Genomic DNA, 22,728 nt, shown 5'->3' on the forward strand with positions numbered 1-22,728 from the left:
TTCTCACAAGAGGGAGCCTTTGAGCACAACCCGGGACATTGGAAGCTGTCAGGCTGCAGAAAACAGGAAGCTTTGGACTACCTAACACACCCCGCCTTAAAGGTCTCGGAGCGACTCCACCCGTAAAGGCGCCGCGACTCCGAGTAAAAAGTCCCGGCGGGTTGCGGGTTGCGGGTTGCGGGCTCCGCCCCCGGGAGGAGCTGGGGCCCGGTGAATGCCCGGATGTGGACGAGAGGGAGTGTGCGTCACGTGACGTCGCCTGACCGTACGGGGCTCTGCCTGCGCAGGCGGTGTTGGGTGCGACAACCAACCAATGGATGAGCGAGGCGGAGAATTTCGAATGTGGCGGCGGAAGTTGCAGGCGACGGGAGACGGTGCTACGACCCTATAGGGCCCAGCGCGCGGGGCTCGTGCGTGGCGGCAGATCCTTGAAGAACCTTGAAATGTGAGGAGGAAGATAGCTGTTGCAGAAGTAGTGACCAAGGTATCGTTCTGGACACGCCTGCGGCAGGAGGCTCGCCGGGCCCATATCCGCCAGCCCCACCTCCCCTCGGCTTTTCTGGAGTCCCTGAAAGAGGAGGACGTAGTTTTTAAGGTGTGAAGCAAGGGCGTAGTGATGATCCCTGTTTGACTTCCGTTCGGTTCTCAGTATCGTTCTAAATTCGGTGGCCGAAAGCATGGGCTATGGAGTCCCACTGACCGCGCGCTTTTTGCCGTTCAGTCACTCGATCTGCGCTTTCAGATATTCTGGCTTCTTATGTTAAATAAATGGAGACCCTAACTTCCTGCTTTTCAGAATTGTGTAGATTAAGTGATGTGCAAAGCTTTTTACAGTCGTTAAAAGCCTGGCTCAACATAAGGACACAAGAAAATTGACAGCAGTTCTTTGTGCAGCGTGATAAGGTTGACGTCCTTCCTAGTCCAGGCCATTATCTTCCTCGGTTGCCCTGGAGAGGCCGGCACTGACTAGTGTCCTACCTGGCTGTCTTCGCAGCAGGACTAATGACTGAGATCAAATATGCTAGGTTTTTTTTAATCCAGAACGCTTACAGAAGTACTGTACAAATTGAGACCGTCATCTCTCCCTGTAGCCAGTCTTTGCTTTCATTCTGTCTGCCCCACCCCCTGCTATCACCTTCGCCTTAGACAGGATATAAAACTTTTAATATGGCAAGTTTCTTTTGTGATTTTAACTTGATTAAAAGTAATAACTAAAATTTTTTAGGTAAGGCTTTGCCTTTAAAATAAACTAAATCAGTTACTTAATCTTTATGACTCTCAAACATCTCCAATTCTAACTTAATTGTGTGAAATAACCTTCTTACCATTAGTGCTTTTAAAAATAGATGCCCTAGCTCTGCTAAGAACCTCCCAGTATATATTGTATATACCTTGGTAGAAAGAAAGTTCTTAAGTGGTATCTACAGTATCTATATTTAAGATTCCAGACACTGCATAAAGGAAAATAAGGCCTGGAGAAAATACTCAAGAGAGTGTAAGGTTTAGGAAGATATCCTTTATGGTGAAATTGTATGCATAGATTATTATTGGAAACAATTTTTTTTTTTTTTTTTTTGCAATTCTAAGATCTGCAAAGTGCAATCCATAGTAAAAGATGTTTGCGAAAAGTAGTTTGACATGTTTAGTAGCATGCTAAAGCCTACCTGATTTGCAACATTGAAAGATTAAGTGTACACATATGTATTTATATGCTCAATAGTATATTCCCCTGTCAGTTTTGCTACGTTTGACTGTATGTAGAACAATATTTAATGTCGTCTTTGCTATGCTCATAATTTATTAGGAATAAAGAGCCCTAATCTTTAGCCATACTTTGAAAATGCTAGATTGTTCCTCTGCCCAAGTTCCTGCTCTTTCCAGCTCTGTAATTGTTACAATAGCCTATTAAAATTGTATGCAGTGCTACATAGTTTAAACCTCTGAGGATCACCTTGACTTTCTTGGGAGTGTGTGAATATCATAAGTGATAATTGGGTTAAAAGAGTATGGGAGAATAATTGAATGGCCTAATCTGATGACTTAATCATTAGAGACGAGCTGTAAAACAAAACCCAAATATGTGATTGCCTCTGAACTAATGCTGTAAGCCTAAGCACTAAAAGTTAGTCCTAAACATTTTCTATAAAAAGCATAAATAATAATGGCATAAATAGAATAATAAGCATTTTCAGTAGTGTCTTGCATATACCCCACAGTGAGTATTTGTTAAAAGAATGAATAAGTGACATATTGTGGAATCTTTGGGTTGGAAATCTATATTCAATAAAACTTTACTATAAAGTGCCTGAGATGACATCAAAAATATTAATGAGATTTTAAAGGTGCAAAATTTATTATCGAGTTAGCTAACTACTTTGAGCTAATTCTACAGTTTATTTAATGCATTCTTTATGAACAGTCTGTGTTTTTTAAGTTTTATAATTGATAATATTCTCTCTGATAAAAATTATTTTTTATTGTCTAGGCAGAAGATGGCCAGGGAAAGGTGCCTGAAAAAGTCCTTTCAAGATAGTCTTGAAGACATAAAGAAGAGAATGAAAGAGAAAAGGAATAAAAACTTGGCAGAGATTGGCAAACGCAGGTCTTTTATAGTTGCACCATGCCAAGCAATCAGTAAGAGATTTTTATGTTGTTCTTTTATATTACTTTTAAAGTTTAGATTTAATAACTGATAATTTTTTTATCCACTTTTAGCCAACACTTCTACACTGCTGAAAAATTACCAAGACAACAACAAAATGTTAGTTGTAGCTTTGGAAAATGAAAAAGCCAAAGTGAGAGAAGCCCAAGATACCATCCTACACCTGAGAAAAGAATGTTACTATCTCACATGTCAGCTATATGCATTGGAAGGAAAACTTACATCACAACAAACAAAAGAACCTGCTCAGGTATTTTCTTTACTAAGGCCAAATTTCTTAGTTTGGTGAAGCCATGAATTCATAGTTTAGATCAATTATGTTATTTAAATGAATTACTGATAGCTCAATTATGCATGAATTGTTTAAAACATCCTTCTTTAGTGCTCCAGCACTGCTATTGCATTTGCCCAGTTAAGAAAGCTTCAAGCATATAGGTGTTTGAGGGCTGTTCCTGCCTAATATGGTTCTTAAAGCAGGTAGCAAGACAGGGTACAGAAGTAGTTTAGCCTTTTGCATTTCTGGTCCATTTGTTCAACTAAGTGAGTCAAAGTTTCTTAGTTTTTTTGCTATAACCAGTGGGGTTTTATAAGAACTACCTTTGTTTGGGTCATAGGGAGTATTTTTAAGTGCTTTCTGGAGAATCATTTTTACCTACTTGTTGGCTAAATAGAGAAGACTATAATTCCCAGACAAGTAATGTCATAAACATTTTGCTGATCAAATTTTTAATCTGATTCTCTTTGTGTCTAAGATTGTAAAGAAGGTGTTCAAGTATGGTCCTGCTAGCCAAAATATAACAGATATGGAGAAAATTTGCTTTAGGAGATTCTTTGTCTCTCGCTGTACCATTGTGTATCATTGTGTACACAGTAATGTGTATCATTACTTATGAAAAAAGTAATGATGAGCTAGTTTATTTTTCCCTTTTCCCAGAAGCCACTGCCAGGGAAATGGGGCAGAGAAAGAAAAAAAGCAGTGGCGAGTGTCAGATGTTAACAGAACATTTAATTTCTTCCCAGTGGCCATTGGTTCACTATGCCAGTGAAAACAGTTGAGTTGGCACTTAGGCCAGAAGGTCAGATAAGAAAGTAAGAATATAATGATTAGGGTAGGGATATGGGGGTGCGGTGGGAGGAGGTGAGGGGGTGGGAGGAAGTGGGGGCTGGGAGGAGGAGGGGGCATGGGAGGAGGTAGGCAGCTACTTGAGAATGGAATTAAAGTCACTTCTCCATTGACAGGAGAAGTCACTGAAAGAGTTCTTGCTTCCCTATTGAATCCTTTTTTTTTCCTCCGTGTGATTTAGACACGTGTAGTATATACATATACACACAGATAGGCAATAAGTACATATATGGTATATTTGAAAACTGCCTCTATAAAAATTAGGTATGTTTTCTTTACCTTCATAGGAGGGTTAGATTTTATTTTTTTTTCTTTTTGAGACAGAGTCTTGCTCTGCCGCCCAAGCTGGAGTACAGTGGCACAATCTCAGTTTACTGCAGCCTCCACTGCCTGGGTTCAAGCGATTCTCTGCCTCAGCCTCCCAAGTAGCTGGGATTACAGGTGTGCGCCACCACACCTGGCTAATTTTTGTTTTTTTGGTAGAGACGGGGTTTTGCCATGTTGGTCAGGTGTCTCAAACTCCTGGCCTCAAGTGATCCACCCAACTCAGCCTCCCAAAGTGCTGGGATTACAGGCGTGAGCCACCATGCCTAGCTTAGAGTTCTTTTTTTTTTTCCTTTCCAGAATATAATGTTTTCTTATTTTTTCTTTTCCTTGTTCAATCAACTAGTAGGGGGAAACAATTCTTCCAAAGGCATTTGGTTGCTTAACCTCCAAATTCAGTGGTTACTTCTCTTTCTTCTTGATCTTCCAGTAATAATATACAAAACCGGCACCGTTTTTTACTTGAAATACTTTGATCTCTTAGCTTTCATGATATTATGCTCCCCTGGTTTTCCTTCTATTTTTCCGACTGTTCCATGTCAGTCTCTGCTGACTTCTTCCTCAGTCTACCTTTACATGTCAGTTGTTGGCCAGGCACATGGGCTCATGCCTATAATCTGAGCACTTTAGGAGGCTGAGGTGGGAGGATCGCTTGAGCCCAGGAGTTCAAGACCAGCCTGGGCAACACAGCAAGACCCCCATCATTACAAAATAAAAAATAAAAATCAGCCAGTTTTGGTGGCATGCACGTGTAGTCCCAGCTACTTGGGAGGCTGAGGTAGGAGGATTGCTGGGGCCCAGGAGTTCAAGGCCTCAGTGAGCTATGATAGCACCACTGCACTTCAGCTTGGGTAAAAAGCAAGACTGTATTTCAAAAAATGAACGAATGCCAGTTGTTGCAGACTCATCTTATCCCCTCTCATAGCTTTATGTACTGTCTGTCTGCTAATGCCATTCCAGTTTATAGTTCAAAATCTAAAAACAAACACATATACACACACAGCCAGTGTTTGATATCTCCACTTAAACATTTACAAGGGATCTCAAACATACCTTATACAAAGTGCCTCCCCTAAAGATACTGTATACTTCCTACCTTCCTTTATAAGTCTTACTCATCTCAGTGAAGTAGCCTACCCATTTGTTTAGGCCAAAAGCATAAGAAGCTTCCCTCTCCCTCATTGTTCCCACCTCCATCCCTTTTCAGTCCTTGAGCTTGACCTGTCATCTCAAGGCCTTCCACTGGGCTTCACCTCCATCATCATGACTGTAATCTTAGCTGATATCATGTCTTGCCAGATTTGCTATGATGACCTCTCAACCCTTTCTACCCCCGACCTCTTTCAATCCATGCTTCAAAATGTACAGGCTGATCTTTTAAAATCTTAAATCATTTTACTTCCTTTCTTAATATTAAGTACCTTCCCATCATACTTAGACTGAAATCTAAACTCATGGCTCTCAAGGCCCTATATGTACCTCTCCTACTGTTCTCAGTGACTGTGTTCCAACCACAACAGCCTTTCTTTCCTAAATACAGCAAGATTTTTCTTACGTGTATTTGCTGTTTCCACTGCCTTCTTTTCCTCCTGCTCTTTCAGTGGCTAGCTCCTTTGCAGTCTTCTGATTTATTTCAGATTCATTCTATTTAAAAGAGCAATCCAACCTGAGTTACTCTCTGTCACCTCACCCTGAGTATTTCCTTCATGGCACTTATTGCAATCTGAAATTTTGTACATATATCTTCTCTTGTTAAAATTTTATTTCCTTGCACTAGATTGTAAGCTTTAAGAGGATAAGACTTATTTTGCTTTTGAGCTATTATAGTCTCAGTTCCTAGCACCATGCGTGGCACCATGATAGATTGTCAGTAAGTGCATATTGTTGAATAAATTAATGCTTTCTTATGCATACTTCAGTTATAACAGTGTTTTGTTTTAATACATTAACAGAACCAGGAAATATACTCTTCCGGAATGGACACCAATAGTGATGACAGCTCCAGAAATTTATTTGTGAAAGATTTACCGTTAGTATCAAATTCTTTATTATGATTACTAAGAAATATTTAATTCTGCAATTCATTTATAAAAGGAAATGTCCATCATGTCAACTCGTATATTTGTAGTCTGATACTTTCTCTGTTAATAATATATTTAAGAGAATATGATGTATTGAAATTGTCACATATAGCCAAGCTAAAACTTTCTTTTTCTGATCTTTCACTCCTTTCTTGATGCCTAAAAGAATCCTTACCAGAATTTTTAATTCTACTTCATACTTTCCTTCAGTCATGTTTTTCTATGTACCATGTTCTTATTCTAAGAAGGATTAGTTATTGAAATGAGGTATTTTGCCAGCTCTATGAATAGTCTGGTTCAGAAAATAAATAAATAAACAAAACATCATATTTAGCACAGCTGTCACACTGTCTTGCTGATCCAGTTCATTTTTCTAGACCCTATATACCCGCTTCTTCTCTTGGATCAAAGTACTTTTTATTTATGAATCATTAAGATTTAATTATAAACAGTAAAATAAACAGATCTCAGTTACATAGTTTGATGAGTTTGACTGATGTATATATCTGTGGAGCTAAAATTTCAACTAAGACATAGTGTTTTTACTATTAACATTGTGGGCCAGATAATTTGTTGTTGTAGAGGGCCATCTGTTCATGGTGGGATGTTTAGCAGCATCCATTGCCTGCACCCAATGAATCCCAGTAACATCCCTCGGGAGAACCAAAAATGACTTCAGATATTGCCACATGTTCCCTGGAGAGCATAATTGCACTTGGATGAGAACTACTGCCATAGACAGTTCTTTCATATCTCTTTCAAGTCCATACCCTTCTCCAGAAGAAACACTAAGATGATTTGTCTGTATAGATTACTTTTAATCAGTAGTTTTTAAACTGTTGGACTTTAAGATCTGACAAAAATCTTTATGTTGTGGGCAAAAGGTAAAATAAGGTAATCGAGTTTGTAGAAGATTTCTAAGTAGTTATTAGTTACCACGACCATTACCTAAATCTGTTTAATGACTAGAATGGAAAATTCTCTATAGAGAATAAAGAATACAATTACAATTAGAATGAAACTGCCAGAAATAGTGTTAGAGTATAAAGAACACTTCATGTTTCATGAACTAAAGAACAACATTTTTAAAGAAAATGAACATTGTTAGCTTCAGAAGAGTTCAATAGTTAAGCACCACAAAAGCATATATTCCCAACAGGTAACAGCTCTGCTAATGAAAAAGCAGGCTTCTAAAGAGTTGAGTAATCAAACTACATTTTTTAAAAAGTAAATTAATTCTCATTGGCTGTTTCCTTAATTAAATAAAATTGAGTTATATAATATGTTTTCAGGTGGAACGATCCAATTTGATTGGTTAGTTCTTCAAGGAGTTGAATGTCATTCATAACAAATCAACCTCCCTGTAATCAGCATAAGTGTTCTTTGGTTTCCTTTGATACATAATAGATGTACTGATTTGAAATTGAATTACAAAATGATACTAAAGGAAAGAAAAATTGTAATTTAGGAAAATACTGAATTTGTTTTTATTACACAATCGTTAAATTTCTTTTTTTATCGGTATTTTCTAAGACAAATTCCTCTTGAAGAAACTGAACTTCCAGGACAAGGAGAATCATTTCAAATACAAGGTAATTCAAGTGAAAATCTAAAAATATTGTTAAGGGCAAGATAAGGTCTTGAGAACAAATAATATAATTAAATTTTTCTAATTCTTTTTTTAAAACTTTTTAAATTTGTTCATCTGGTATTCTGCTTAAAGCAAATCTGTTTATTTTACGCAGAATAATAGAGTTTTAAAAATACATCTATTGTGTCAAATCTGTAATCTGAAACTTTGGCTATAACTATGGCAGCAATTTACTGATTGCTACTATGTGTCAAGCTCTATGTTAGGCATTTTACATGGATAATCTCACTTAACCCACACTTAACTTGGGAATATAAGTACAGCTAATCCCATTTTGTAGGAACTCAGGAAGAAAAAGTACCTCACATGACAAAGTCTACATGTTAAGAGCTAGGATTTAAAATCAAATTTGAACTCCAGAGCCATCCCCTTCTTACCTCTTTTAAATTGATACGTCTGCCTTCTCAAATGTCAGTCTCCTCCACTTGAACTAAGCTTCGAAGAGGGGATAACATTTGAATAAGCAAAACCAGGCAAATACCCTCACTTTTCCTTAAAATAGATTATGTTTCTTACCTGAGAAGCTTTCTAGTTACCCAAGTTTTATTTATTTTTTAAAGAAAAGTTTTGTCCCCTGGCCAGTCTATGGACCTGCCCAGGAGGTCCCACTTTTGTCCCACTTTGGAATATGAGGTTCTGCTTCTCTGAATCTGTACTCGATGATACAGACTATTCATTTTCTTTAAAACAAGAGCACATAAAAGCCCGTTATAATATTTTTAAAGATTATAAAGATTGAGTGTCCCTTATCAAAAATGCTTGGGACCAGAATTGTTTTGGCTTTATTTTAAATTTTAGAATATTTGCATTGTATCAGTTCATCATCGCTAATTTGAAAATCTGAAATCCAAAACCCTCCAGTTAGCATTTCCTTGGAGCATCATGACTGCACTGAAAAAGTTTTGGATTTCAGATTAGGGATACTGAACCTGTACAAGATTATTTTACATGTCACATATAAGCTATCAGCTGATCATTGACAAGTAAATAGATGGTAATACTTAAGTTCCCCAGATTTTTATTTACAAATTTTATAATGTAGAAAAACTACAGAATGACTTTTTGGTCATTGAAGTTTTTACTTTGAATTCTAAAATTCTTGAAATTCAAATTTCCACAATGTAAAACTATTTTTCTCATTTATTTTTTAAATTCTCAGACCAGATACCTACTATTCCTCAAGACACACTGGGATATGATTTTGATCCAGGTGAAGCTAAGTCCATTGATAATATCTTACCTAGAACTGTATCTGTCCGTAGCAGTTTAAAGAAACATTGTAATAGAGTAGGTCCGTTTGATAGCTTGGATGATTTTGGTTTTGAAACCAGTCATTTGGCGGGGAAGTCTTTTGAATTGGAAAGAGTTAGATTTTTAGACCCACTAGTAAAGGTGCACACACTTCAAAATGTACAACACAATGTTTGTCAATGGAACACGGACCAAGCTAACTTACTACCACCAAAGCTGATTCAGCCAGCAACATTTACTAAAACAAAAGAAGACTTTTTAGAATCTAAATCTGAACAAACTAAAAGTAAGCAAAGAGATGCACAAGAAAGAAAAGGAGAAGAGAAAAGAAAAGCTAACAGGAGAAAATCAAAACCTATGTCAAAATATAAAGAAAATAAAAGCAAAAATAAAAAAACTGTTTACAAAAAAAAAATGCACAAATCTGTCAGTTCCAATGATGCTTACAATTTCAATTTGAAAGAGGGTGTTCATCTTACTCCTTTCCGACAAAAAATGAGCAATGACTCTAATAGAGAAGAAAACAACAATGAGTCTGAAGTGAGCATCTGTGAATCAAGTGGTTCAGGAGATGATTCCGATGACCTCTATCTGCCCACTTGCAAGTGCACGCAGAATCCCACCAGTGATTCAGATAGAAGACCAGTCACTAGGCCTCGATCTAAAAGAGCACTGAAATACGTGGATGAAAAAGAGACAGAGGGTTCTCAGCCAACAGAAACTCCTACCAGTGAGTAATCTACTTGTTTGCCTGCGTTTTTAATGTTTATGATAAATGATCACTACTGATGCTTATATACTATACTTACCATCTGTTTCTCTAGTGGAGGTTAGAGACTTACCATCTGTCTCTCTTTGGGGGAAGTTATGGTCTGATTAACTAGTTGGGGGCTGGGTGTGGAAATCACAGTTGTATTGCTCTGACCTAATTCAGAGATTACTTGTTACGGAGTCAGAATTTTTATTTTCAGTAAATGAGGACTCCCAAGGAGACAGAGGGACTTTTTTGTGGAGTTAGGTTGAATTAAAAATAGCTTTTATGCACTTACATGAAATATCTTCTTGAAAGTGAAATCATATTTGAATCCAGTGACTTATTTTAATGGTTTTGTTTTGTACTAAATTTGACAGAAACTATGATTTAAAATAATTTTCTAGTTAGTGAAGAAGGCCTAATGAAAGCAAGAAACTATTTACTCCATTGATAGGCTTAGTGTTCTTTTGTATGACATCTCTAAAACTGGCTCAGAAAATAAAATAAAAAATCTTTTTTTTATTTAGTAGGCATAGTTCAGATGTTCATAATACAACCTATACCTATCCACAAAGATTCTCATTTGGCAATTTTAGTTAATACAAGTAAAACTAACATGTAGTCAAGTTGTATCGTTTTCAAAATATTGTCACATCATTTTATTTGATACTCAGAACAAATTCTGTGAAGTATAGGTGTTATGATGCTTATTTTGTTTGTAAGGAAATTAAAACCTTAAAAAAAAAAAAAAAAAGTGAACCAACTTTCTAAATTAGCCAGTTAGTGGTAGCAGGCAAGTATCTTTTCTTTTGTTTTGTTTTGATTTTTTTGAGACGGAGTCTTGCTCTATCGCCAGGCTGGAGTGCAGTGGCACAATCTCAGCTCACTGCAACCTCTGCCTCCTGGTTCAAGCAATTCCCCTGCCTCAGCCTCCCAAGTAGCTGGACTACAGGCACGCACCACTATGCCCAGCTAATTTTTTATATTTTATTAGAGACGGGGTTTAACCATGTTGGCCAGGATGGTTTCGATCTCTGGACCTCATGATCCGCCCCCCTTGGCCTCCCCAAGTGCTGGGATTATAGGCGTGAGCCACCGCACCTGGCCCAAATATCTTTTTTAAAAATATACTGTAGGCCAGGCACAGTGACTCACTACATTGCCATTGCATTACAGCCTGGGCAACAAGAGCAAAATTCCATCTCAAAAAAATAAATAAATATTTATATATATATGTGCTGTAATGATGTTAGAATAAATCAAACAGCGTTGGCAAAGTGTTGATAATTATTGAACTTGGGTAACTCAGAGTTTATTATACTGTTATTGCCATCTTTATGTACATTTGAAAATGTCCAGAACAAGTTGGAATTTTTTGTTTGTTTTTTTCACTTTTTAACTGAGACACCCAGGCTGGAGTGCAGTGACATGATCACAGCTCACTGCAGTCTCAACCTCCCAGGCTCAACTGATTCTTCCACGTCAGCCTCCCCAGTAGCTGGGACTACAGGCATGCACCACCACACCTGGCTAACTTTTTTGTTAACTTTTTGTAAAGACAGGGTCTCACTGTGTTGCCCAGGCTAGTCTCAAATTCCTAGGCTCAAGCAGTCCTTCTGCCTTGGCCTCTCAAAGTTCTGGGATTACAGATATGTGAGCCACCACACCCAGCCCATAAAAAATACATTTTTAAAAGGAAAAAATATACTCTAAAATAGTATTACTCATATTTTGATCCATAGACCTTTTCTTAGAATGCAGAATCTCAGGCCATACCCCGTACCCTGGAGTCAGAATCTGCATCTTTTTTTTTTTTTTTGAGATGGAGTTTCACTCTTGTTGCCCAGGCTGGAGTGCAGTGGAGTGATCTCGGCTCACCACAGCCTCCGCCTCCCATGTTCAAGCGATTCCTTTGCCTTAACCTCCCAAGTAGCTGAGATTACAGGCATGTGCCACCACGCCCGGCTAATTTTGTATTTTTAGTAGAGATGGGGTTTCTCCATGTTGATTAGGCTGGTTTGCTGGTCTCGAACTCCCGACCTCAGGTGATCTGCCCACCTCGGCCTCCCAAAGTGCTGGGATTATAGACATGAGCCACTGTGCCCAGCCAGTCTGCATCTTTTTAAGAAGTTCTCCAGTGGATTCATATACACATTAAAGTTTGAGAAGCATTTTTTTGGAATATAGCAATTGATCTGATATTATTGTATAAGATGTATTTCTCAAACTGAAAGTTGGAATAATTAATACAGTACAGTATACTTACATGGCAACAAAAAGGACAGACTATAAAACCCAGATAACACTGGAACATATGGCTCTTAGTGTACAATCATTTCACAGTTATAGTTTACCTTTTTGGAGATGCAGTTTGCTTTGTAAAGCTATTTGAGGAGATTGCCTTGTAGTGTCCTTACTATGTGCTGGACATTTGCCTCCCAAATAGGTATAGCTCCAAAGTATAACTTGGATGTTTATGATGGGAAAAACACTGAGTAACTTTTTAACATGCTAGCTTTCCTCCTGGTTTACACAGAGGCTGTTATTTAGAATTCTCATTTATTTAATAGAAGGAATTTTAGCGGCTTTATAAGACTATATGAAGACACTTGATGATAAACCTTGGTATTGATAAAGAGAGAAGACTTTATTCTAAATAGAAAGGTGTGATTAAAATGAAATTCCATGGCTAAACTAACTCATTATGCCTAAGCTATCCAAGAAGAATTTTACATTTTAGTAATGTGTTCTGTTACATCAGTTCTTCATATCTATTATAATTACTATTTCAACACTGTCTGAAAGGAAGAGAAAAAAATGACAAAACTAAAAAAAAAATGTATTATTGGCTGGGCATGGTGGCACACACCTGTAATCCCAACTGCTTGGAAGGCTGAAGCTGGAGGATCGCTTGAACCCAGGAGGCACATTGCAGTGAGCTGAGATCACACCACTGCACTTCAGCCTGGGCAACACAGTGAGAGCCCATCTCAAAAAAAAATTGTATTATTAAGTGCTGGATTTTGTATACAGTTAAGATATATAAAATTGAGTACAATTTTAGTTCCTGTGGTGTGGGGGGTGGTGTTAGCCGTATTCAGTAAAAATTGTTTTATAGGTATACCACCTGAAACTCACCAGTCACCTCATCTTAGCCTGAAGGATATCACCAATGTATCCTTGTATCCTGTTGTGAAAATCAGAAAGCTTTCTCTTTCTCCAAAAAAGAATATAGCAAGCCCAGCAGTGTCTCTACCTAAACGTAGGTGTACAGCCAGTGTGAACTATAAGGAGCCTACCCTCGTTTCGTAAGTATTTGGTTTGTGGGAACTCATTTTTAATGATACATGTCGGGGGACTATGGTTATTGGAGCTTTGTTCAAGAATGAGTTTTATCTAAAATAAAAACATTTGATTTAAAAAAACTGAAGTGAGAACATTTAAAATTGGTGTGTTTTCCCATAACTTGATACTGAAGAGTAAGATAATATTAGGATCCTTATATTATGCCTGAGATCTCTTTTTACTCTTACAGGAAGCTGAGAAGAGGGGACCCTTTTACAGATTTGTGTTTCTTGAATTCTCCTATTTTCAAACAGAAAAAGGATTTGAGACGTTCTAAAAAAAGTATGAAACAAATACAATGAAGGTTTTGTTGGATATTGTTTAAATTGAATCTACACTTCTTTCTATTGCTTCAAGAGGAAGATCTGTAAGAGTACACAAACAGAGTGAGGTATTGCCATAGAATATTCTCTTAACAGTACCCTAGCTCATAAACATTTCTTCAGAACTATGCTTCAAATGGGATGTTTTGTATTAAAACTTTAATAAAGTTAATTTATTTTTTCTTTTGAATATAAATAACTGAACTTAAAGTATTATCATCATAAAGAAGATTTCTTATGGTGCCCGAGCCTCTTAATTTTTCTTTATCCATCAATGAACATTTAAGTTTGCATATCTTTGAAGAAACATCTATTCAAATCCAATAGGTTGTTTTTTGTTGTGTTTTAGTTCTATATATATATTAGATATTAGTCCCTTATCAGATATGATTTCCAAATGTCCTCCCCCATTCTGTGGGTTGCCTTTTTACTTTGTTGATAATGTCCTTTGATGTACAATAGTTCTGAAACTTGAACCCAATTTGTCTTTTTTTTCCTTTTGTTGCCTTTGCTATTGGTGTCATATCCAATAAATCATTTTCAAATAAAAATGTCATAAAGCCTTTTCCCTTCTATTTTCTTCTAAGTCATAATTTTTTAATACATAGGTAGAATTAATTTGCTTTTTTTTTTTTTTTTTTTTGAGATGGAGTGTTGCTCCGTTGCCCAGGCTGGAATGCAGTGGTACAATCTTGGCTCACTGCAACTTCCAACTCGTGGGTTCCAGCGATTCTCCTGCCACAGCCTCCCAGGTAGCTGGTATTACAGGTGTGCGCCACCATGTCCAGCTAATTTTTGTATTTTTAGGAGAGTCAGGGTTTTACCATGTTGACTAGGCTGGTCTCAAACTCCTGACCTCAAGTGATCCACCTGCCTCAGCCTCCCAAAGTGCTGGGATCACAGGTGTGAGCCACTATGCCCAGCCAACATTTTGTTTAGGATTTTTTGTATCTATGATCATGAGTAAAATTTGCCTATATCATTTCTTGTATACACCTTGAATTTTTGGTATCAAGGCTGTACTAGCAATGTTTTCTTTTTTTGCTTTGTGGAACAAATTGTACCTATTGAGGGTTTGGTGAACTTGACACTAAAACCATCTTATCTATCTTTCTATGCTTTCGTGGGGAAATTTTGTACTAGTTTTTTAATGATTATAAGTCTTATAGGTTCTCTAATTCTTATCTGTTTAATTTTATTCCTTGAGAATTATAAACGTACATGTATTGTGGTAACTACTAATTACTTTACTTTCATTGAATTTTTTTTGGCTTTCTATCTGCTACAATTTGGTTTCTCCAAATCTCATGTTGAAGTCTGATCCCCAGTGTTGCTGGGGGGGTCTAATGGCAGGTGTTTGGGTCATGGGAACAGGTCCCTCATGAATGAATTAATGCCCTCACTGGGAGGATGGGATGAGTAAGCTCTCACTCTATTAGTTCCCAAGGCAGCAAAGAGCTTGATGCCACTTCTCTCTTGCTTCCTTTCTTGCCGTGTGACCTCTGCACATGCCAGCTCCCCTTTGCCTTCCACCATGAGTGGAAGCAGTCTGAGGCTTTCACCTCATGCCCAATCTTCCAGCCACCAGAATTGTAAGCCAAATATACATTTTTTCTTTATAAATTATCTAGCTTCAGGTATTCCTTTATAGCAATACAAATGAACAAGAAACTACTCTGCTTTTTATGTCATTTTGATAATGGTCAAATTCTTAAAATAAATTCAATTTTGCCTTCACTTCTGAGGTATAGGTTAGTGTTACTAATTTTCTTAGTCTTGATTTTGTTGTTGAGAAGTCTTGTCATTCTAATTTTTCTTATTTTGTTAATTTGGCCCTTACCATTTCCTTTTCTTATTATAAATGTATTGTTTTTAATTTTCAGTTATTTTGCTGCTAGTTTATGGAATACAGTTGATTTTCATATCTAGACCTTGCTAAATTCACCCACTAGTTCTACCATTTTTTAGTTTCATTGGGATTTTTTATGTACATGATGTTAAAGTCTACACATAAAGACAGTTTACTTCTATTTTGCCTGCCTTTTCTTGCTTTCCTGCACTGACTAGAACTTGATAATGAATAGGGATGAGAGGAGCAGTTATCTTTGCCTTGTTCTCAACTTTAGGAGGAAGCATTTGGTCCTACAGCATTACTGTGATATCAGCTGTAAGTGATCATTAATAACCTTTCTTATACTGAAGACATTTCCTTGTATTCTTTCTTTGCTGGGAGATTTTTTCCTTTTTTTCTTTTTGAATCATGAGTGAGTTATTGAACTTTGACAGATACTTTATTGAAGTGATACTGTTTTCTCCTTTATTGATATGGTGAGTTAAATTAACATTTCTCATGTTAAATCAACCTTGAGTTAATTGAATAAATCCATCACTCAATCATAACATCATTTTTGTATATTGCTGAATTTTGTTAATATTTTGTTAAAGATCTTCACATCTATGTTTGTGAGAGTTATTGGTCTATAGTTTTCTTGTGGTTTTTGAATTTTTTCTAGCTTTATCAGGATAATAATATAAGCCTTATAAAAGGGGTTCGCAAGTCTTCCCACCTCCTCTCTTTTCTGAAAGAGTGTGTAGATATTACTTCTTCCTTGAATGTGTGACACACTAGTGAGACTATCTGTGCTAGGACTTTTGTTTGTAGAAACATTTTTAAATATGAATTCATTTTTAAAGTTGATGTAGAGATGTTTAGGTTTTCTATTTCTTTGGACAGTTTTGCTAATTTGTGTTATACAAGGACTTTGTTCATCTAAGTTATCAAATTATTTGACATGCTATTCATAATATTCCCTTGTACTCTTTGTCTTGCATATAAGAGCTGTAGTTATCCTCCTCTCATTCCTGATATTGATAACCTTTTTCCAGTTTGCCTCAAGAATAATTTTATAATATTTCCTTGTACTTTTGTCTTGCATGTAAGAGCTGTAGTTATCCTCCTCTCATTCCTGATATTGATAACCTTTTTCCCATTTGCCAAGAATATTCACTGGCAGTTCTTGCAAATGCAGAGTTTACCCAGAGATAACTTTGCCACAAAATGATCTCGCTCTTACCATTATTTTTGCATCACTCTGGTGTATTGACTTTGGAAACAAAAGATACCATTCCATTTATAGCATTCTGTTATAGTTGTACTGTATTTCCATTCAGAAAATGTTCTCTGGCTAGCCATGTGCAGAAAGCAGAAACTGGACCCCTTCCTGACACCTTACACTAAAATTAACTGCAGATGGATTAAAGACTTAAACGTAAGACCTAACACCATAAAAACCCTGGAAGAAAATATAGGCAAAACCATTCAGGACATAGGCATAGGCAAGGACTTCATGACCAAAACACCAAAAGCATTGGCAACAAAAGCCAAAATAGACAAATGGGACCTAATCAAACTCCACAGCTTCTGCACAGCAAAAGAAACAGTCATTAGAGTAAATCGGCAACCAACAGAATGGGAAAAAATTTTTGCAATCTACCCATCTGACAAAGGGCTAATATCCAGAATCTACAAAGAACTAAAACAGATTTACAAGAAAAAAACAAGCCCATTCAAAAATGGGTGAAGGATATGAACAGATACTTTACAAAAGAAGACATACATGAGGCCAAGAAACATATGAAAAACTGCTCATCATCACTGGTCATCAGAGAAATGCAAATCAAAACTACATTGAGATACCATCTCACACCAGTTAGAATGGCGATCATTAAAAAATCTGGGGACAGGTGCTGGAGAGTATGTGGAGAAATAGGAACACTTTTACACTGTTGGTGGGAGTGTAAATTAGTTCAACCATTGTGGAAGAGTATGGCGATTCCTCAAGGACCTAGAAATAGAAATTCCACTTGACCCAGCAATCCCATTGCTGGGTATATATCCAAAGGATTATAAATCATTCTATTATAAGGACACATGCACACGAATGTTCATTGCAGCACTGTTCACAATAGCAAAGACTTGGAATCAGCCCAAAAGCCCATCGATGATAGACTGGACAGGGAAAATGTGGCACATATCTACCATGGAATGCTATGCAGCCATAAAAAATGAGTTCATGTCCTTTGTAGGAACATGGATGAACCTGGAAACCATCATTCTCAGCAAACTGACACAAGAACAGAAAATCAAACACCACGTATTCTCACTCATAGGTGGGTGTTGAACAATGAGAACACATGGACACAGGGAGGGAAGCATCACACACTGCGATCTGTTGGGGAGAACTAGGGGAGGGACAGCAGGGGGTGGGGAGTTGGAGAGGGATACCATGGGGAGAAATGTCAGATATAGGTGATGGGAAGGAAGGCAGCAAACCACATTGCCGTGTATTTACCTATGCAACAATCTTGCATGTTCTTCACATGTACCCCAAAACCTAAACCGCAATCAAATATATACTAAAAACAAAAAAATACAAAAATTAGCTGGGCGTGGTGGCAGGCACCTGTAATCCCAGCTACTCAGGAGGCTGAGGCAGGAGAATTGCTTGAACCCAGGAGGCAGAGGTTGCAGTTAGCCAAGATGCCACTGCACTCCAGCCTGGGTGACAAAGCGAGACACCATCTCAAAAAAAAAATAGCATAAAGGGGTGACAAATAATTAACTGGTCCATAGTACCTCAGTCTGATATTGTTTCTACTTCTTAGTTTCTGGAAATTGTTCTTCCAGGTATAATGAAAACCTCAAAGTCTCCCTCTCACCATTTGCTTCTAATAAATATTACCAATTTTTAATTATTAAGTACACTTATTCTCCATTACAGTTTACTTCCTTGTAGGAGGACATACATCATCTCCTGGCTTTCTTCTGTCCCCTCATTCATTCTTACCCCGGGAGGGACTTGCCTAATTAAGGAGTTAAGTAATAACATACTTACCATTGGTTATTATGGACATACGTTGATACGCCCCACTCACCTGGGCCTCTTCAGGGTTGACCCGCCTTCAGGGAGCACCACTGCTCTTGGCCTGCTATAAGCTTAGTGGGAAAGTCTCTACCCCATTAGTGGATACAGAGCAACTGGTCAATCACATTCTGGGGTTCGGCATTAGCCCATTTTCCACAGACATAAGGAAGCTACATTCTCCAATATCCATTTTACTAGTATTAAAGGTAATATTTCGGCCATGATATGCCCTTTTAAAAAAAAAAAACTTCTCAGTTGGTTTGGATTTCAATAGGGAAGAGGGCTTCTCTTGGTTGGGTCCTCTCAAACCCCAAAAGGATGTAGTATTCTTTCCTACAGACATCATTTTGAATTAACACTAGAAGCTCATATGGGAGATGTTTAAAAATCGGCTGTATTTTTGTCTCATTATTCATATATTTCACAGATGCAAAGTAAAAAAACAATTAAAAATCTTTTAATTTTTAAACCAACAACTCTCTTCTTTCAATGGATCTTTTGTGTTACTGTTAAGTAGGTGAGTGGGTAAAATGCAGTAGATAACTCAAGAGTAAGCATCTCTCCTGAAAATTTTTCACTGATGAGCTATGCATTTTTATGAAACCTCCCACAAATGCAACAGAATGCTTAAGATGTAAGGTTTAAGGATTCAGTTGATAGTCATCAACCAGATCATACATTTTTTTCTGTTAATCTCAGCCTACTGAAAGAATAAAACACACCACAAGATTGGAAGCTTTTTAAAATATAATTTAAAACTATTTTGTACCAGTACAATATATTAATTTTACAAATGTAAAATTTTATCAGCTGTTAAAGCATTTGCAAAAACCACACATTCTACTTCAGCTTTATTGCACAATATCTATAAGAAAATATTAATTTTTAAATTAGAAAACATAAAAATGCTTTCAATATAGAAGAGACAATCTGATTTTAAAGACAATACTCTATAAGAATGTCTACTCAGAAAATAACAAACTTTCACAGGATACCAGGCTGGATAGATGCTTCGGCAAATCCAGTACAAAGCACTATTTAAAACCAGTCCAAGATACTTAATCCAAACTGTATCATCATTCTTCATTAGAAATCTAGACACCACTCATGGTGGTTTCTTATACTTTAAAAAGCTGAGGCATTTTCAGTGTGAGCATTCTGAATATCTCTTACATATCAAAAACAATACTTCCAACTCAATAGCCATTTGCAGGCTTCTTTTTCCTTCATGCAGATTATCACTGGCAACTGTTTTTAATGACTATTCATGACCATTTTATTTATGCTGATAGAAAACATCAAGTTAAATATGCTTTTAAAACCTTGTCCTTTACAAAAATCAGTTTATAAATTTGCATCATAAAAATTAGTGTTGAGACCATCAAGATGGCCTTCATTTATATGGTTGTATATGAGATGGTTTTCCCAGAGTTGGGATGGCAGATGTCCCACTTTTCTATGTAGTGTAATCAGGGAATAAATCCAAGCACTAAACTGGAATCCCAAGACAGATTAATAAGGTTGCATGATGGCTTTTAGGGAGTTATGACCCTGGACCCATATACTAATGTAGGTGTTAAAATACTGGCAGCAAACCTTGGTGGGAATTTATCTCAGACAATAAACATAATCTAGAGATACAAAAAGGAAAATATTCATATACATATCAGTGTGGCTGTGTGTATCACAGAAAAGAAAAAAAATTCTTTATTAGAACGAGGATTCACCAGATTGATACATATATAGACCACACATCTTTTCCTATTTAAGCATGTTGATTCAATCTCATGTGTTTTCAAGTTTATGCCTTTGCGGACAGGGAAATTATCTTTTGGAACTTATGGCCTGCATAAGCAAAGTCAAATATGATATTACACATTTGTGTAGAGAAAATAATTATTAAAATAGTGGTTATGTACTAACAAGTTTGTTGTAGGTAGACAGAATTATCAAAAACCTAGATGCTTATTTGAAAAGTTTGCATTATTTAGAATTTCTTCCTTAGGAATCAAAGCAGTTGCTTTCCTGGAATTGCATTTTTCAGAACTGCTCAAAGCACCTCATCTAGATGAGTGTTTTTAAAAATATATATAAAAAGTCTACGACGAGACTTCAGACATCACATATTTCCCCTCTTACAGGCTTTTTAAAAAATCACGTATCCCTTCCTTAAAGTCCTTCAGAATAAAATAAAAATAAACTCTCACATTCCATTAGAAAAAAATGGAAACATTCACGGTCTGAAAATTGTATGGATTTCCCCAAATTTTGCTACAATGTGCAATTTCCTCACATACAGGTTTTGAGGAAACCCCTAATCATCTATCATGGAATAGTCAGCTAATGGACATGCCATAGAAAATTTACATTAATAGTAGTAAATAGATTAAAATCTATTCCATAAAATAAAAGTGTTCTATGACTTCAATTTAAATACATATCTGAAAAGCTAAAAGGAGGTTTTTTGTTTGTTTTTCAAAAGTGCTAATTATTACATTTACAAGTCTCTTCAATACATTATGTCCAATTCTTTGTAAGAAACTAAACCACCTTGCTTTAGGCACACTGCTTGATGAGTTTCTAAGAAGCAGAGGGGAAAAAAAATCACTTGTCAATTAATCCAGCTTCCTTAATTTTACTGAAGAAGAATTTCTCCAGGATATTGGCACATTTGTAGTATTCACTCTCAGGGGGGTTGTACTCTTTGCAATTGGTAAAGACTCGCTGTAAGTCTGCCATGAATAATTTCTTAGACACGTAGTACCTATTCTTGAGGCGTTCACTCATGGTTTTCAGATCTGCACAGGAAAAAAAAATATTAGCAATCTTTGACTCCTTTTAAACACTAGCTGACAGAACTGGGACTGGGAAAGAAATCTATGTTGTTGGTTTGATTCAATGCTTTTATTTAAGATAAATTCTTATGATCAAGGAAAACAGTTCTTAAATCTTATGTTCATTCTTTTGTGAGTTTTTAAAAAACGTAAAATCACAGCCTTCTAGCATTAAAGGGACCATTATTAGTCATCTGGTTCAATCCCCTATTCAGCACAAGGAAGCTAAGTAGATTAGCAACAATAAGTATGATGAACTGACTACTGCTGGCTGTTCATTCAGAATTATACAGAAGAGGCTCTATCTATATGGAGTAGAGCAGGTGGAACATTTGTATTGAATCATTTAATTACTTAAACCAATCAGAGAGGGTTTTTTTCACTAAACTCACAGTTGTTTTGGTATCATATAGATAAAGCAGAAAAACTGATGATAAATACACCTGTGAATATACCAGTGACCTTGCATATAAAATGATTCAAATGAATTTTGTTTGAAGCTCCATTAATGAAATAAGAATAACAAACTTCATTTAATAATCTATTTTCTAAAGCAAGTAGGCCTTGTGAGATTATTGTAAAGAATATTTCCCAATGTATCTACTTGCTTTAAATTGTAGTATTTTACAGGTGAAAGAAAACAGTACTCCATCTAAACCAATAAAACTAAAGGTCAGGACAGTGAGGATTTAAAGAATTAAATAATTTTAAAAATTTTAAATTCTTTAAATTCTATGAGAATTTGAAGAATTCTATGCAGATTAGAATAGATGCTAACACTTGTTTATTTATGGGTCCCTGGTTGAAGTCTGGCTTTATTGTTAAAAGTTATAATTGTATTAACTACATATGGAAAAATAAGTTAAATAGCAAAAAAAAAAAAAAAAAAAAAACCCTTCTGACTACCAATATCTCAAATTCCAACTATGTTATGAAATTTTCCAGGGGAAAAGAAACCTATAACCAAATACATTGGGATCATCATTTAAGAAGATAAGTAAATTGATGTACAGTATCCCCAATAGGAAGAAATTCATTTGCATGAATATCCTAAATCCACCATGAAAGCATCAAAGAAGAAATATGAAAAACTCTGCTTCTGCCTATATCTTGACTAAAGCCTATCTCAGAATGTATGTCATCACATCTGTAAATTCAACTTTCAACTTTTCTTTCTTACTCCAACTAAAACAGTTTGGAGAGGGAGAAAATCTAAACATGTTAAGAAACACAAAGACTCATCAAATACCCCACTAAATGTCCCATCCAAGTGTAACTGAACAGATCGAAATGTTCTCTCATTTAAGGGAGAAAAAAACAATGAAATTGGCCCTAAGTAAAATTAGACATTTACATTACTTTCACCTTTCCATCTAAATGTCTACCACTTAAGATACGCTGCTCAATATAATATTTATAGTGTTTTAAAAGGAAGAGACATGTACCCCCAAAAAA

The 22,728-nt window shown here is 36.4% G+C and overlaps 2 protein-coding genes across 4 annotated transcripts in view; one reads left to right on the plus strand and one right to left on the minus strand.

Annotated features, from left to right (window-relative positions):
• Positions 1 to 334: 334 nt before the first annotated feature.
• Positions 335 to 14,079, plus strand: SGO1 (shugoshin 1). 2 transcript variants are annotated; one of them, XM_012466719.2, is made up of 8 exons: positions 335 to 595; positions 2,486 to 2,634; positions 2,716 to 2,912; positions 6,062 to 6,138; positions 7,724 to 7,782; positions 9,001 to 9,822; positions 12,965 to 13,154; positions 13,382 to 14,079. In XM_012466719.2, exons 2-8 carry the CDS (start codon positions 2,493 to 2,495, stop codon positions 13,491 to 13,493), a joined length of 1,599 nt encoding a protein of 532 aa, XP_012322142.2. In that variant the 5' UTR covers positions 335 to 595; positions 2,486 to 2,492; the 3' UTR covers positions 13,494 to 14,079. The 2 variants fall into 2 exon arrangements, with proteins under 2 accessions (XP_012322142.2, XP_012322141.2); XM_012466718.2 differs by having other exon boundaries at positions 335 to 484.
• Positions 14,080 to 19,168: 5,089 nt separating this feature from the next.
• KAT2B (lysine acetyltransferase 2B) overlaps positions 19,169 to 22,728 on the minus strand; it is a 108,041-nt gene continuing 104,481 nt past the window's right edge. For both annotated transcript variants that reach the window (XM_021674562.2, XM_012466720.3), the window contains exon 18: positions 19,169 to 21,237. In XM_021674562.2, coding sequence (XP_021530237.2) covers positions 21,044 to 21,237 — 194 coding nt within the window. In that variant the 3' untranslated portion in view covers positions 19,169 to 21,043. The remainder of the gene's footprint in view (positions 21,238 to 22,728) is intronic.

Source organism: Aotus nancymaae, unplaced genomic scaffold (assembly GCF_030222135.1).
Source record: "Aotus nancymaae isolate 86718 unplaced genomic scaffold, 86718_ANA_hifiasm-v0.15.2.pri h1tg000019l, whole genome shotgun sequence".
NCBI classification, from domain to species: domain Eukaryota; kingdom Metazoa; phylum Chordata; class Mammalia; order Primates; family Aotidae; genus Aotus; species Aotus nancymaae.